This window comes from Erinaceus europaeus, chromosome X (genome assembly GCF_950295315.1).
Source record: "Erinaceus europaeus chromosome X, mEriEur2.1, whole genome shotgun sequence".
In the NCBI taxonomy this organism is placed as follows: domain Eukaryota; kingdom Metazoa; phylum Chordata; class Mammalia; order Eulipotyphla; family Erinaceidae; genus Erinaceus; species Erinaceus europaeus.
The window spans coordinates 70,992,102-71,009,701 of record NC_080185.1 but is presented as its reverse complement, the minus strand read 5'-3'; the positions used below and the strand labels follow the sequence as shown (position 1 = coordinate 71,009,701).

Sequence of the window (17,600 nt, the reverse complement as noted above, 5' to 3'; positions counted from 1 at the left end):
AACACTGCTCCCAGTTTGAAGATTTGTCTCCTCCTCCTCATTGGAATTATAGGGTGGTAACAGTTTGCTACAAAAGCAGGCACATGACTTACTCTGTGCATTAATTCGTTAGGAAGACATTCTTTGTATTGTCTAGTGGTACTTAAGCTACTAATTCTTGTGGCGAAAACTGCTTTTCCTGGGCAATTCTGCTCTTTAAGGAAAAAAACAGTTCAGTGATTCGTGACTAAAAGAACGATGGAGCACAAGGGACTGGGCGGGATCTCGACTCCAAGTAGTGCTTCCTTAACCAATGAAAGTCATTTCCTACTGAGACCCCAAGAATTCCCCCTACGTTCTGCTTCTGTCCGGATTTTAGGCCTTTTCTTGAGTCCTGTTTGTTAAAGGCATGCTGGCTACAGAATTCAAGAGGGCCATTAACTAACAAAGGGAAAGAGATAAATGTAAATAAGCTACATTTTCAGAATGAGCAGTTTGCCTCAGCAAGCCAGAGTCTGCTACTTTGGACTGAGCTAACCTTTCCCTGTTAAAAAAAAATAGAAAGAAAGAAAGAAAAGAAAAGAAAGAAAAAAAATTAAAATCGCACTTTTAAAGTGCCAGTTCTCCGTTTACATATTTATTACCTAATTGTCTACAGGCATGAGCACACATTTTCATCTAGCACACTCTTTCTTGGGGTAAGTCTTTTTGAGAAAGATTTGATTCGGGTGTTGGGAGGGGGGGGTGGCGGTGAGGGAATTGCGAAAATGTGGAAACACTGAAGCTTTCAGTGCATAGGGAAAGACTTCAGTTCTGAAGGGCTAAACGGAGATCATACTGCTGAATGGTAAAAACAACTGCAACAACAATTTAAAAAAATACTTAAACAAAAAAGCAGACAAAGAAAAAATCTAAGAATTTCTATTGCTTGGGTAGCAGTGTATTTTCTGTGGAATACAGGATATTCATGTTGTTTCATGTATATACTATTGTTCGAGAGAGCTGATTTAAAAATCAGAGTAGTTCAGTTAAACAGCTTTTGGCTATGTTTATGTTATTTTGGTTTGTAAATGATTTTAAGTTAGTGTGGCTGTTATTATGATGAGGGTTCCTGTAAGACTATATTCTGCATATTTTTGATGCTTAATAGGTTTATGGAGAATGTGACCTTTGCTATATTGAATAATTCATGGACTCAACCTTAAAGAAACGTATTTAAATGGAAAATGAATTTTAGCATAAATAGAACTTGCTTTCACAAGTAAATTTAATTACTGTGTTTTCATAAAAAAATCAATACCTAAATTTGTCTTTTTATGTTTTTACTATTTTATGGGTTTTCTTTTAAGTAAAAAGTAGGTCTTGATGAGTTGATAAATTCTATATTTTACTTAGTTTTAAGAAATACAGCAATGAAATTAATAATTTTTTCAGTGAGGAGACAAAATTTAAAATATTTCTGAGCTTGGTGAGGTTATTCATTTTATTACTAAAATATGTCAATTTCCTTTTTCTTGGCTATCATTAAAGCAACAATAGTAACTTAAGGTCTAAATTGTCCAGTTAATTGGAAAGATGTGTATTTTTCAGATCAAAATTCTACACAACCTACCCCATCCATAGCCTGTTAACTTTTATGCCTTGTCACAGATGAAACATTGCACTAAAGCAAAAAAAAAAAAAAAAATTGAGTTCAGCTGACAAATTTGATGGCTTCTACATTCAATGTATTTGGAAGTTGGATATTAATATAAGACCTGTTGGAATAGTCAGATCAATCTTTCCTAAAATGTGTTCTCTATAAGTTATTGAGAGGACTGTGGAAATCATGTCTCATAAGCACAGTGAAGTAAAATGCCAAAAAACTTTATCTCTTCTATTCTTTTGAGATAATTTTGAAATTTTTTGCCCTTTCTATGGTTTGGTTAGGGCCTAATTGTGTCAAGTAATTGTGTCAAGGCCTAATTTTTCTCTGTTTGTTGTCACCATGTCTAGTCTGATTTTGGCATTTTTAAGAGGAAGGATAAAACCTGTAGTGTGTTTATGAAAATTAGTAGTAAAAACTGGGAGATTAGTTAGAAGTCACCTACCACTAGGAATTCACATTCATTTTCAGTTGCTCAGTAATTGATCATAAACATGTGTACAGGATAAGTAATCTTTTTTTAACTTTTTAAAAATTATCTTTATTTATTTATTTATTGGATAGAGACAGCCAGAAATTGAGAGAGAAGGGGTGATAGAGAGGGAGAGAGTTAGAGAGACACCTGCAATACTGTTTCACCACTAGTGAAGCTTCTTCCCAGCAGGTGGGGACCGAGGGCTTGAACCTGGGTCTTTGCGTGCTGTAACATTGTGCTCAACCAGGTGCGCCACCACCCAGCCCCAATAAGTAATCTTTTAATCTACCAAGTTCAACATGGTTATATCCTGAAAACAATTTGATAGTCCTATATTTGGAAAATATAAATAATTGGGAAACAGAAACATCTGAATATTGAGAACAAGATAATTAGGACTGATATGCCTATTGACATGGGAATATGGACAGAGGATAAGGAAAATGGACAAATGAAAGCATGTGAAGACAATGACAGGAGGGAACATTTTGTGAGGGCACTGCCATAGCACCAATTTAATGCTGCTTTAAGTCAAATCCAGAGATAGGAAGAATAGAGGAATTGAGGTCTAGAACGTACCTGCAGTTTTTCTTGCACAATTAATTTCGATTAATTGTGGATACATCGAGTAAAAAATGAAATTTTCTGAATATTTCTACTTAATTTTCTTTGATTACAAATAAAAAGAAATTATCTTCTTTTTTTTAATTAAATTTTTTATTTAAGAAAGGATTAATGAACAAAAACATAAGGTAGGAGGGGTAGAACTCCACACAATTCCCACCACCCAATCTCCATAACCCACCCCCTCCCATGATAGCTTTCCCATTCTCTAGCCCTCTGGGAGCATGGACCCAGGGTCGTTGAGAGTTGCAGAAGGTAGAAGGTCTGGCTTCTGTAATTGCTTCACCGCTGAACATGGGCGTTGACTGGTCGGTCCATACTCCCAGTCTGCCTCTCTCTTTCCCTAGTAAGGTGTGTCTCTGGGGAAGCTGAGCTCCAGGACATATTGGTGGGGTCTTCAATCCAGGGAAGCCTGGCCAGCATCTGGAACCTGGTGATTGAAAAGAGAGTTAACATACGAAGCCAAACAATTTGTTGAGCAATCATGGATCCCAAGCTTGGAATAGTGGAGAGGAAGTGTTAGGGAGGTACTCACTGCAAACTCTAGTGTACTTCTGCTTTCAGGTATATATTTTGCAGTAGTTTATGGGTACGTGTGAACATAAGCTCTCTCTCACAGAAACTGGTGTATATCTAGGTTATGGGACTTTGTTAGAAAGCGAACTACCTGAGATGAAATTAGAGTGTACTATAAAAGGAAAGGTCTCACCCAAGTAATGAAGCTGAAGGGTTGTCATTCCACACGTGAAGTCTCTGGACACAGTCTGAGGTGAAGCATGTTGAGGTGGCAATCGCTGCGTTGGTTAGGTTGTGATCGGCGGATGCAATATTATTTGGTTTGGATTGGGAGATGCATACGGGAAAGTGGGCCCTATCCAAGGGTTCCAGGACTGGGGGAAGTAGGGGCTCTATAGTGGAGATGTGAGGTTCCTGCTGTCTTAGGGTTCAAAAAGACAATCGATAGTTAATGTTATCATCACATTATTTGTTAATTGGGTTAACTTTGAAAAGTCCTTTTGTTGTGGTTTGCTGTACAGTATCCAGTATCTTGTATATAGCTGTGCTATTGGATGCTAAGAAATTATCTTCTTCATTTTCTAAAATATTTCGGATAGAGACAGAGAAAGAGAGGGAGAGAGAGAGCAAGAGTGAGAGAAGCTTCACCATTAGTGAAGCTTCCCCCCTGCAGGTGGAGACACTGTGGACTTGGACTGTGGTCCTTGTGCACTGTTAAATGTCCACTCAATCAGCTGCGCCGTTACTCAGCCCCCATAGAAATTTTCTTTATAATATATATATCAATTATTAAAGTCATAACTTTTTCACATAGTTGTGATTAGATATTACAGTTATGCTGTATTGGATAGGTCAAGGACATCTACTTGTGGTAATAGAGATTGTCAGGCTCCATATCTACCTACCTGGGATGCGTAAATTTCTTTCATGCTTGCTTCCTCTTTCCATCTCTCTCTCTATCCGCCCATCTATACTTCCCCATACATGGTCTCACTCTTTTTTTTTTTTTTTGTCTTTTTAAAATTTCTTTATTGGGAGATTAATGGTTTACAGTCAACAGTAAAATACAACAGCTTGTACATGTATAACATTTCCACATAACAATACAACCCCCACTAGGCCCTCCTCTGCCATCATAATCCAGGACCTGAACCACCTATCCCCCCACACACACACAACCCCAGAGTCTTTTAATTTGGTGCAATACACCAACTCCAGTCCGAGTTTGACTTAGGGTTTTCCCTTCTGATCTTGTTTTTCAACTTCTGCCTATGAGTGGGTCTCTCTCTCTCTCTCTCTGCCCATGTGTATTCTGACAAGTATATTCTTACTTGAATAAAGCTTAAACTTCCTGAAAGAGAAAGGGGGGGAGATATTGATTGTCGGTGTGGTTTTATCTAATGATTGAAGCCTTGTTTATAAAACTATAGCTCAATGGGAGAAATAAATTGGCCTATAGGTACTGATGTGATACAGACTTAAGATAATGGGGCTCTCTACCTGATTCTCCAATCTTCTTTCCTCTTATTCTACTAAGGTTTCCATTCTATTTCTATTCTATTCTTGTCCACTAGTAGCTGTTGTTGACTGAGGAAACATAAGAATGAAAAAAAAAAACATAAAAATGGGCTCCCTACCTGCAGAGGGGTCGCTTCATAAGTGGTGAAGCAGGTCTAGGAGGTCTTTCTCTCTCCCTCTGTCTCTCCCCTCCTCTCTGTCCTATCCAACAACAATAATAGCATCAGCAACAATAATAATAACAACAAAGATAAGCAACAAAGGCAACAAAAAAGGGAAGAAAAAAAATATCCTCTAGGAGCAGTGGATTAATAGTGCAGGCACTGAGCCCCCAGCAATAACCCTGGAGGCAATAAATAAATAAATAAATAAAATAACCAACATACTTTAGGCTCTTGAAAAAAATCTCCTTATTTCAGTTGTTTTTTAATCTAATGTATTAATTATATTTGGGAACTGGAAGGAGCACTTTTATGCTCTTTGTACCTAGTTAGCTTATTTTTAATTGGTGATTTAATAATGATTGTGGAATAAGAGGGGTACAATTCCATACTATTCCCACCGCCAGAGTTCTATTGGAAGCTTCCCTGTTCTTTATTCCTCTGGGAGTATGGACCAAAGATCTGTATGGAGTACAGAAGGTAACTGCCTCTACGCTGGACATGGGCTTTGGCAGGTCGATCCACCCGCCCCCCCCATCCTGTTTCTGTCTTTCCCTAGTGGGATAGGGCTCTGGGCAGGTGGGTTTCCAGGATATATTGGAGAGGTTGTCCAGGGAACTGAAGTTGGCCTCATAGTAGCGTCTGCAACTTGGTGGTTGAAAAGCATTAAGATGTAAAGCAGAACAAATTGTTTAATAATTAGGAGCTTAAAGGTAAGCCTATAGCAGATAGATTTGAGATCTCCATGTTGGAAGAAGCTAGTAGGTCTATTTTAGGTATATTCCAAGGTGCCCATGACTTTACTAATTTTTGCCTGAGCCCGACAGCTAACATGCAGGTGGGCTAAAAATAAGAACATGAGAAAAACAGAGAAAAAGAGGACAGAGCACCACTCCAGCTTATGCAGTGGCAGAGATTGAACACAGAGCTTCACACAGGGAAGTCCCGAGTCACCTTCCCAATAGAGTGCTTAAGCTTAAATGATTAAAAATGGTTATAGGTCACACAGATTCATAATCTTTATATTTATCTACGGCTAATAATTTGTGACATAGCAGAGAAAGTTTTGTAAACTTAAATCACAGCTTGAAATTCAAAGCATGTAGATATCATTTTAATATATGCTGCCTTTCATTTACTTTGAGAGGCAACATATATTAAAATTTCTTATTTATATATTATTGCCATCAGGATTATCTCTGGCATCAGTGCCTGCTTGATTAATCCATCTGTCCTGGAGGCCATTATTTTTCCTTTTTTTTTCCTTGATAGGATAAAGAGAAATTGAGAGAGAAAGGGGAGATAGGGAGTTGAGAGGAAGAAGGAGAGGGAGGAGGGAGAGAGGAGATACCTGTAGCAGTGCTTTACCTCTCATAGTGGGGACTGGGGTCTCTAACCTAGGTCCTCTATAATGGTAATGTGTGTGCTCCACCAGCAGCACCACCACCGGAATCTTGATTTATATACTTTAATCAGTGTGTTGATCTTATGATTTTAATTTTTTTTCAGAAAAGTCTTTATATGGAATATTAGTGTGATTAATACTATTTTACATCTGTTGGAGGAAATTTCTAAGCAGAGCACATTCAGAATGTTACTTGGTTGAACAATCTGTAAACTTTTTATTTGATAGCTAGCTGATAGGATAAATTCTGTGTAAGATTGATAAAATATTTGGCCCCATCATGTTGACACTAAACCATATTATTTTCAAAAGATTGGATGGTGTCATCAGGTGAGGTATTAGTGGGAGATTAGAATTTTTTTTTTTTTTTTGGTGACAAGAAATCAAGTCAATCACCAAGGATAAGATCTTCTTAAACAAGGACCTGTGCCACTTTCTTGTTTGTCTCAGATAAATTGAGAAGGGGACAACCTTAATAATCTCAGTAAAGGACTAGGGAGATAGCATAATGTTTATGGAAAATAATTTTCATGCCTGAGGCCCCAAAGATCCCACATTCCACCACTAGCACCATGATAAGCCAGAGTTGCAATGCTTTGGTAAAGTAAATAAATAAATAAAAATAAAATATTTCAGTGAAACCTACTTCTACATTAGAGAAGCTATTTTTTTCCTTCTCCTCCTACTCTGTCTCTCTTCTTTTTAATTCAGACCACTGAATCTCTGTGATTTATGGTGGGACCTGAAACTGACTCTGGGACCTCTGATGTTTCAGGCTGTTGCACTACATTGGTGCTATCTCCCCATCAGAGAAACCATTTTTAACAGGATATCTTTGTATCAAAAATACTCAAGGTTTATCAAAGTAAACATCTGATACATGGTTAGTCTTAAATGAGGTGGGGGTTGATACAGAACAATTACCCAGTTCAGTTTTTTCATATGTGCAGTGTCATAATTCTAGGTTGTGTTTTGAAAACGATTGTGAAACATTAATAAATGATTATGAACATCAACTAAACCATGTGTAGATTATATTCTATTCTGTGCTTAGCCTAGAAGATTTCCTTATGTGCTAGCAGCCATTCATTTTAGGAACAATGATCTGCAAATATTCCTTAAGATTCTAGCAAAATGATTTTGAGCTCTATGTTTTGCAACATTTTTGTAATTTTTAGTTTGCTTCACAGATATTTATAGACAAGGAAACAATAGGTTTTGGCTTCCTCTGAAACCTATTGTGTGATGTTTCTAAACTTCCATCAGAGTAGAAAAAGGAAATATTCTAGGGACCAGAGCACTATGAGCTAACATAAGCTCATTAAAAGGGAAAAAAAACCCACAAAAACCAAAACCAAAAACAAACAAAGAAAAATAACCAAGATAATTTGTGTATACTCTGCTTTCAAATTCTGTCTTCATAAGGATCTAAACAAAACAATAAGCTAGCCTTCCTAGGCAACTGGACATCTACCAGAAACTAGAGCTTTGTTGTTCATGTGTCATCTTAACATTTAAAATTGAGTTAGGTGATTGAAGTATTCACTTTATAGGGTCAAAATGCTAACTATACTTCCCCAGGAGTACCTAGGGCCCCAGATATGGTTGATTTCATTATTAGAATAAATTTGAAAAGGGAAATAGATGAACACTACTAAGAACTGTTCAGACTGACTCCATATGGACTTCAGACTGACTCAAAGTTAAAAATTCATAGGTTAAATGTCAGACTTCTTGTTGGTCATCTTCCAGGTGACCTGCTTTCTGTTCTTTGATAAGAAAATATATCACCCATACTCTGAACTAAGCCATTAGTTGTCAGAATAATTCACTACAAAGGTCTTTACAAGGAAATAGTCTAATGCTGCTTGCAATGGAAGATATAATTACCTTTGTCAGTCTATTTTTCCTTCTTCATATCATCTGAAGTTGAATTGCTGATCCATAGACCCACATCCAGTATGTAATATATCAGTTTCTTAAGAACACCTAGTGGTTAAAAACACATTATTTTAGATTTAAGAAGGAAGTCAGTAAGAAAGAGAACCTGTTTCTTGAATAATATTACTTCTCATTCAGAATGAGCCTAAGGGCCAAAAACTATGATTTTTTAAAATATATATTTTATTTATTTATTCCCTTTTGTTGCCCTTGTTGTTTTATTGTTGTAGTTATTGTTGTTATTATTGATGTCGTTGTTGTTGGATAGGACAGAGAGAAATGGAGAGAGGAGGGGAAGACAGAGAGGGAGAGAAAGATAGACACCTGCAGACTTGCTTCACCGCCTGTGTAGCGACTGTCCTGCAGGTGGGGAGCCGGAGTCTCGAACAACGTTATGATTTTTTTTATCATGACTCAGTGAGAGGTGAGTCTTAGAGGCACTCTTCTGTATTGTCCAGGCATGAGAAAAGTTTGTTGTTAAGATTGAAATTCGGGGGGAGTGGGGCAGTAGCGCACTGGGTTAAGCACAAGTGGCTCGAAGCGCAAGGACCGGCAAAGATCCTGGTTTGAGCCCCTGGCTCCCACCTGCCGGGGAGTCACTTCACAAGTGATGAAGCAGATCTGCAGGTCTGTCTTTCTCTCACCCCTCTGTCTCCCCCCCCATTTCTCCATTTCTCTCTGTCCTATCCAACAACAACCACAACAAGAATAACTGTAACAATAAAAACAACAAGGGCAACAAAAAGGAATAAATAAATATTTTTTAAAAAGATTAAAAAAATATTGAAATTTGGGATCTAAGTGGTGGCACATCTGGTTAAGCACACATATTACAATGCTCAAGGTTCCAGGCTCAAGCCCCCAGTCCCCACCTACAAGGGAGGAGGCTTCACAAGCGGTGAAGCAGTGATACAGCGCTTTCTCCATCTCCCCCATCTCTTTCTCTTCTATTTCTCTCTCCCACTTCACAATTTCTCTGCTTCTACTAGATAAATAAATAAAATTAAAATAAATAAATATTTTCAAAATGAAAGTATTAAAGATCGAAACTCAAGGTGATTTCTCTAATATATAAAGTATATCTGCTGTTTGGAGAAGCGTGTTTTTGTTGTTCAGAATACCAAGAAAAACAGAGCCATGGTGACCCAGAAGTGTCAGAGGAGGGACAAGAAAGTTTCTTCAATGTTTCTCTGTGGTTAGATAGGACTGAATGCTGAAGAGCTCTTAAATCTACTCACATGCCTTGTTGAATCTTTCTGGCCTCTGCTGTGAGCTCACAGGTCAAGTTTATACACATAAGAGAAACAGCTTAAGTTAGATTATAGAGTGAACCAGTGTCTGAATCAGAAATGGAATTCTTGCTTTCAGTGCTATGTTAAGTTCCCTTGCCAGATCCTCAATGCTAGACAGCAAAAGTATTTACTATGTATTCGGTCAAGGAAAGGTGTAAATAGGGATGTAATGACAGTTTTCCTTTGCTGTTTCTTCAGGACTGAAGCAGTAATACTTTCTTGCTCGTTGTCCTTTCTCTCTCACAGGATTTGATAACACAAAGCAGCAAAAACCAGAAGTTACAAGCATATACAGACTGCCTCCTGAGGGTATAGTGTATATGTTCTTGGAGACATGCAACTAAATAGACAACTAATAAGACAAGGCTTGCCTGTCTGAAACAAGCCATCTTGGAAAATACCAAATAATACATAGCCAGTGAGCTAGATGAATGCGGTATAAAGGGATCATTAGTGGGCAGAAGGAAGGACTCTGGACAGAAGTGAAAAGACTTATTAAATCATTTTCTCAGTGAAATAAAAAAATATGGCAGTACTTACTGTAGAAGGTAGGTGTAAGCAGATTATAGTGTATACATTTTGGTTTCAATATTAAGGTTCATTTTTCTGACAATTGCTTTTTAGGCTATGTAACGATGTCAGAGGAATATACATTTCTTTGACTCTTTTGTTTTCTTCCAATAATGAAAATAAATATTAAGACTAATGAGTAGAGTAAGGGTAGAGATCTTTATATGCCTATGTCCATAGCAGCACATTTTGTAATAGCCAAAGCTTGGAAGCCACCTAGGTATCCAACAACAGATGAAAGGCTAAGAAAGTTGTGATATATACACAATGGATTACTACTCAGCTGTTCAGAATGATGAATTCACCTTCTTCACCTCATCTTGGAGGGAGTTTGAAGGTATTATGTAAATGAGATATGCCAGAAAGAGAAGGATGAATTTGAAATGATTTCACTCAAGGGTAGAATTTAAGAAACTAGAACAAAAAGGGGAAACATAAAGTAAAACCTGGAATGGTTTGGTGTATTTCACCAAAGCATAGAATTTTGGTGAAGGTGGGCAAAAATCGAGTTGGAGAAGGCGGGGGGTGGGGTGGGGGGGTGGCGGAGAGCTTTGATGTTGTGGTACAGGATGATGGACCTAATTTGGGAGTTAGAGTGTTTTATACACATCTATCTTAGTGAGATGAGAAGTTGTACCCATGTGCCAATGTACTATAAACCATTAACTTTCAAATAAAAGTAAAGGGAAAAAGTGCCAAATCATAAAAACTCACAAAAGGATAGGTAAGTTGAGAAGGCTGCCATTCTATTTTTAATTGCCTTCATCCCACTGGTGAAACAATCTGCAGAAATATGGGTCTGCAAGTCCCAAAGTGAGGTATGAACCACATTGAATGAAATTTTCCAGACTTTTTCTGTTTCAGCTGATTAATTTCAATAACCTTAAAGATGGTTTTCTCTATATTCTTTTTTTTTCCCTGAGAAAATTGAAAGGAGTAAAATGAAACAAAGGAAGAAGTATTGTGCTGGAAAAAAATGTGAACTGAAAATAACTCCCAAGACCCTGAATACAATTGACGGCATTTCTGACCTCTCTTCTGCTAGGTCTTTTTTTCCCACCTTTCTCTCCATTTTTTTTTTTCTGAACTGTTTACTTATCTCCTTTTATGCTCTCCCCTACCCCCTATTTTTTACTTCTTTATTCATGTCCTTTTTCTTCATTCTTCGTGGACTTTAATAGCGTAACATTCCTGCTATACTGTGTTTTTGCATCTATGAGATAAAATATCCAAAAAGGAAAGTAATCTTTGTGGAAGTTATGCTAGGTGGAACCACTCCATATAGATTTGCTGAATGTGAATTCAGGAATAGCGAGTTTATAATTTTAACTTGAAAGCTTTAACTATTAAAAGTCTAGTCAGGAACTGGACAGTGATGCACCAAGTTGAGTACAAACATTACCATGTGCAAGAAGCTGGGTTCAAGCCCTAGTTTACCACCATCAGGGAGTAATCTCCATGAGTGGTGAAGCTGTGCTGTGCTTGTCTCTCCTCATCAATCTCTATCTCCCTCTCTGTCTCTCAATTTCTCTCTGAACTATCAAATAAAAGAATTTTTTAAAAAGGAAAAATATGACAAGCAGAATAGGTGGCTATGTTCTGCAGGCACCAAGTCTCAGCAATAAAGCCAGTGGTAAAAATAAAATAAAATTGTGGTCCGGGAGGTGGCGCAGTAGATAAAGCATCGGACTCTCAAGCATGAGTCCTGAGTTCAATCCCTGGCAGCACATGTACCAGAGTGATGTCTGGTTCTTTCTCTTTCTCTCCCTCTCTCTCTCTCCTCCTGTCTTTCTCATTAATAAATAAATAAAATCTTGAAATTAAATTAAATTAAATAAATAAATAATGAAAAAGTAATAGACATTGGGGACTGGAGAGAGTGCACTGGGTAAGGTATGCTTGGCTATGTGCATGACAAAAAAATGAAACCTAGTATCATGTGGGAGGTGTCATGGCAGTGGGGTATGATCCAGTGATGTGAAATCTCTCCTCTTTCTATCTGAATGTAAAATCTATCCCTGTGACTGTGAAATCACACATATGTCAGGACTTGAGTCTGGAATAAAAGCAAAATAATAATAATAATTATAATTATAACCATTTGGTTTGCATCCTGTATCCTCTATATCTCCCTCCCTCTAGACATTTAAGTGCATGATTTTTTTCTTAGATCATTTTTTTCTCAAGCCAGACACTTAGGATGTGACCTCAGGTATTCGATAAGTTTCTCTCTGTATCCCCCCTTTTTTTTATCTCTTTATTGGGGAATTAATATTTTACATTTGACAGTAAATACAATAGTTTGTACATGCATTACATTTCCCAATTTTCCGTGTAACAATACAACCTCCACTAGGTCCTTTGTCATCCTTTTTGGACCTGTATTCTCTTTCTGTATCCCCTTACCTGTTACACAAAAATACCTTTTGACCTGAGAGTTGGAAGGACATAGGGATCTGATGAGGAATAATTAAATAATTAATTAAATTGCTTTTTACATTTTAAAATATAATCATATGAAAACCCATAACTGGATATATCATGAAACAAAGACCACTTTTATTACTTTTCTTCTTCTTTATTGGAAATAAATCATTCAGCAGCTACTTGTCCACAGCGTGTAATCAAATACTTTACAAATACAGTTCTGATTGGCTGGCATCTTTCGACCTAGGAGGAATTTAGTAAGTAATAATTTAGGAATTATTTCTACATGTGCCTTTGAATACTGTTAGCCCAGATACCCATAAGAAATAAGTCACTGACTGCTACATACACAAGCAGTGATAGAAAGCTTTAAATGGATAAATTATAAGTATGCAGTGGGGTATAGAGATGGATGTTAATGTCAGCTCACATTTCTCATGTATTCATCAAGAAAAAGTTCATTTTCAGAGATGAAGATATGGAGTATCTGATGAAGTGGGCAATGGAAGAAAGAGAAGGAAGATAAGCTAAGCTTAGAAAGGAGACTATTAGGATCAAGCACCTGGTGCACCTAGTTAAGTACGTACATTACAGTGCTCAAGGACCCAAGTTCAAGCCCCTGGTCCCCACCTGCGGGGAGAAAGCTTCAAGATTGTTGAGGCAGGGCTGCAGGTGTCTTTCTGCATTTTTCCTGCTCTATCTCCCCCTTCAGTTCCTGTCTCTATTCAATAATAACGATATTTTTAAAGTTTTTAGAAAGGAGACTACTATTTACAGTACAAAAATTCTGATATTATTATTTAAATTATATTTTTTGTGAAAGACAATGAACAATGTTTAGTCAGAAGATTTAGTTAATGTAAGGAAACTTGCATTCTGAACTCATGTTTTAGAACAAGTAATAAAAATTTTACTTCAGGAATGTAATCATGACTTTAAAAATATTTATTTCTTTCAATGAAAGAGAGATACAGAGAAAACTGTGTGTGTGTGTGTGTGTGTGTGTGTGTGTGTGTGTGTGTGTGTGTGTTGGGGGTGGAGGGGAGGATTGACAGAATAGCATATGCACAAGGTCCTGAATTCACATAAAATAAGTAAATGAACAAATTTTAGAGAACGGGACTGGAGGGATAGTTTAATATGTTTAAGCACATAATTTGCATGTGTGAAGTGGCTGAAGTCCCAGGTATAATTCTGGCACTACCATAAACTAGAGCTGAGAAATTCCTCTTTCTCTTGTATACAGGTAAATAAATCACAAAATTAAAATTCAGAGTCCTACCATTTTTAAACAATCAAGGCTCCCTCTTCCTTGGGCTCTTAGGTAATCAACACTTACTTTTATCCATGCAATGCTATATAGTATATTTAGGATATTGTATTGAGTGTGGGTCTCTCTACTGTAACATATTTCTGTAGGAACTTTTAACATACAATAAGTGTTCAAAAATTATTTGACAAACCAAATTGTGTTCACCCACTGAAATCATGGTTGGGCTTCAAATCTGACCATTTGTTTCATCTTGTTTCGCATAGGAGGAAAACATTTTCTGCATGTTGCTACTCTCAGACTGTTGAATCCTGCAACCAGCAGAGCTTCTGAAAGCAAACAAACAAACAAGATAACAACAACAACAACAACAACAACAACAAAACCCATGGGTGACAGAAGACTCAATGATTTTCAATTCCAAGATTTAAATTTAAGCTTCAGTTCCAGGTCGGGCAATGCTACTGCCAATAATACTTGCATTGTTGATGATTCGTTCAAGTATAATCTAAATGGTGCTGTCTACAGTGTTGTATTCATTCTAGGTTTGATAACCAACAGTGTCTCTCTGTTTGTCTTCTGCTTCCGCATGAAAGTGAGAAGTGAGACTGCTATTTTCATTACCAATCTGGCCTTCTCTGATTTGCTCTTTGTCTGTACTCTTCCTTTCAAAATATTTTACAATTTCAACCGCAACTGGCCTTTTGGTGACACCCTATGCAAGATCTCTGGAACTGCATTCCTCACCAACATCTATGGGAGCGTGCTCTTCCTTACCTGTATTAGTGTGGATCGTTTCCTGGCCATTGTCTATCCCTTTCAGTCTCGTACCATTAGGACCAGGAGGAATACTGCCATTGTGTGTGCTGGAGTCTGGATCTTAGTCCTTAGTGGTGGTGTTTCAGCCTCTTTGTTCTCAACCACTAATGTGAGCAATGCAACCACCACCTGCTTTGAGGGCTTCTCCAAACGTGTCTGGAAGACTTACCTGTCCAAGATCACCATATTTATTGAAGTTGTTGGGTTCATCATTCCTCTGATATTGAATGTGTCTTGCTCTTCTGTGGTGCTAAGAACTCTTCGCAAGCCTGCTTTACTTTCTCAAATTGGAACTAATAAGGAAAAAGTATTGAAGATGATTACAGTGCATATGGCAGTTTTTGTGATATGCTTTGTACCTTATAATTCTGTGCTTTTCTTATATGCTCTAGTACGCTCCCAAGCCATTACCAGTTGCTTGTTGGAAAGATTTGCAAAAATCATGTACCCAATCACATTGTGCCTTGCAACTCTGAACTGTTGCCTTGACCCTTTCATCTATTATTTTACCCTAGAGTCCTTTCAGAAGTCCTTCTACATCAATACTCATATCAGGATGGAATCCCTATTTAAGACTGAAACACCTTTGACTACAAAGCCTTCCCTTCCAATTATTCAAGAAGATGCTAGTGATCAAACAACATATAATGGTGGAGAATTAATGCTAGAATCCACTTTCTAACTTTGAGAACTGTCTTTAGGTTTAGATACTGTTTTTCAATGCAATTAGAGAAAACATTTGAAGTTAATGATATTGAATAAATTAATATAACAAATATTAATTACAACAACCAAAAAGGATTAGCTAATTCCTCTGATATGCTGGAATTTTATTGTATCACATTACTTAGTAGTTATGGCCTTAAATGTAATGACATAGAGATTAGCTAAAACTTAACAATAAAGATACTTTGGTGTATTGCACTAAAGCAAAGGGCTCCAGGGAAGGAAGGAAAAGAGGAAGGTGGAATTCTAGGGTCCTGATACATGATGGTAGAAAAGGACTTAGTTTGGAGGTAAGAGTGTTCTGCAGACACCTATCACAGGGAAATAAGAAATTGTACCCATGTGCCAACAACTGCACTGTAAAACATTAACCCCCCAATAAAATGATTTAAAAAAGATATTTTCATTCTAATAATATTTGGTAACCAGTTTAGGCCTATGAATATAGTATATATGCAAAGACTTCTAAGAAGTCTTTGTGATACTACTGATAGATAATAATTATTTTTTTCTGAGTTGTCATTGAATTTATTTTAGAACAAAAATGTAGTTAAGCCTGGCATTTAAAAAAACAAAGTATCAAATTTCATAGTCATGTAGGTGGCTTAATGGGTAGAATGCATTTTGTAGGTCTGGTATTTCAGATTTAATCCCTAGCACCATCTATTTTTTGAAACTACATTTTGCTCATGGAATTTGACATTTAAAAAACTTAAGATATTAAAGTAATATTCTTTAGAAAAAATGTAGTTTAAAAAATGCCCAGAGGGAAAAAATTCAAATGCTTACCTATGCTAGGTACTACTGAAAACTAAATATAAATCAATAATAAAAACACATTCCTCAAAAGTCACATCACTTGTTCTTCCTGATCTAAAGTGCTAAAAATAATAATGCATTCCATTGTCTTGCAAAACAAATTTTAAAGGTATTTGCAAAGCATTAGGTTAGTTACATGAAGTTAGGTTAAACCAGACTAAATTCAGTTGTTAGAGTGGTGTACTATCAAATTAATAACCAAGCTATGAATAATATTTTATATTATTTTATGATAAATGTATACTATACATGAACTTTTTGTTCATGATCATAATTCTTAAAATTATGAAATTTTAGAATGCTGAGACAACTATTTAATGGGATGTGCTAACCAATTTAACATAAAATATGCCAATAATCCGTTTTTCTTTTTGTATAATTACCACACTGCTTACATTTTCTACATTCAATTTACTTTATTTCTACTCTATAGTTGTCAAAAGTTCATAATAAAAACAACAAATTGTTATCTACAATTGAATGTAAAATTCCTCTTTGTTTTGCATTTAGAAGTAAAAGTTGAGGCTCATCAGGCAATTACTTATCTTGTAAAGGACACATATTACCCTATGCGAGGACCCAGGTTTAAGTCTCAGGCCACCACATGGAAAAACTTGAAAAAGGGAAGTTTAAAAGTAGTGAAGTGGTGATATAATGTCTCTCCTTTTCTCTATCCACCTCTCTGTCTGTCTTTCTGTCTGTCAGTCTGGCTTTCATCCTCTATCTAGAGGAAATAAAAATAATGGTTGCCCAGAATGGTAGTCATACAAGCAATGAGCTTGTGATAACCCTGGTGGTAAAACAAAAGAAGTAAAATCAGTCATTTGTCTGTAATTACACTTTGACATGTAAATGCTTACTATATTTAATAAAAATATATTTGGACTATCTCACAGTTGTATTTTTCATTTTTTTAAAGATTTTATTTATGAGAAAGACAGGAGGAGAGAGAAAGAACCAGACATCACTCTGGCACATGTGCTGCTGGGGATCGAACTCGGGACCTCATGCTTGAGAGTCCAAAGCCTTATCACTGCGCCATCTCCTGGACCACTGTATTTTTCATTTTTTTAAATGTTTAATTAATTACTATCTTTTGTTTTTCTTAGTAATTTAATAATGTTAATTTACAGAATGACAAGATAACAGGGGTACAATTCCACACCGTTCTCACCACGAAAGCTCTGAACCCCCAATTCCTCCATTGTAAGCTACAGCAGTTCTTCTGTTTCTACAACTATCTGTCTATATTTGTATATGTTTGCCCATTTTTTAAAGGTCCCATCTATCTTCCTTTCCAAGTCACACATACACTTGTTACTATATTCAAATAGCCCTCCCTTTTCCTCTTCTCTCTTCTGGTCCTGATGGAGTGGGAGTTTAGAACCCTCTGATCATCTTCCCCCTAACATT

General features: G+C 36.7%; 1 protein-coding gene across 1 annotated transcript; it reads left to right on the top strand.

The window, feature by feature from the left end:
* Positions 1-268: 268 nt before the first annotated feature.
* LPAR4 (lysophosphatidic acid receptor 4) lies at positions 269-17,077 on the top strand. The gene is made up of 2 exons (XM_060183378.1): positions 269-677; positions 14,090-17,077. The coding sequence occupies exon 2, from the start codon at positions 14,212-14,214 to the stop codon at positions 15,322-15,324; it is 1,113 nt and encodes a 370-aa protein (XP_060039361.1). The 5' UTR covers positions 269-677; positions 14,090-14,211; the 3' UTR covers positions 15,325-17,077.
* The last annotated feature ends 523 nt before the right edge of the window (positions 17,078-17,600 follow it).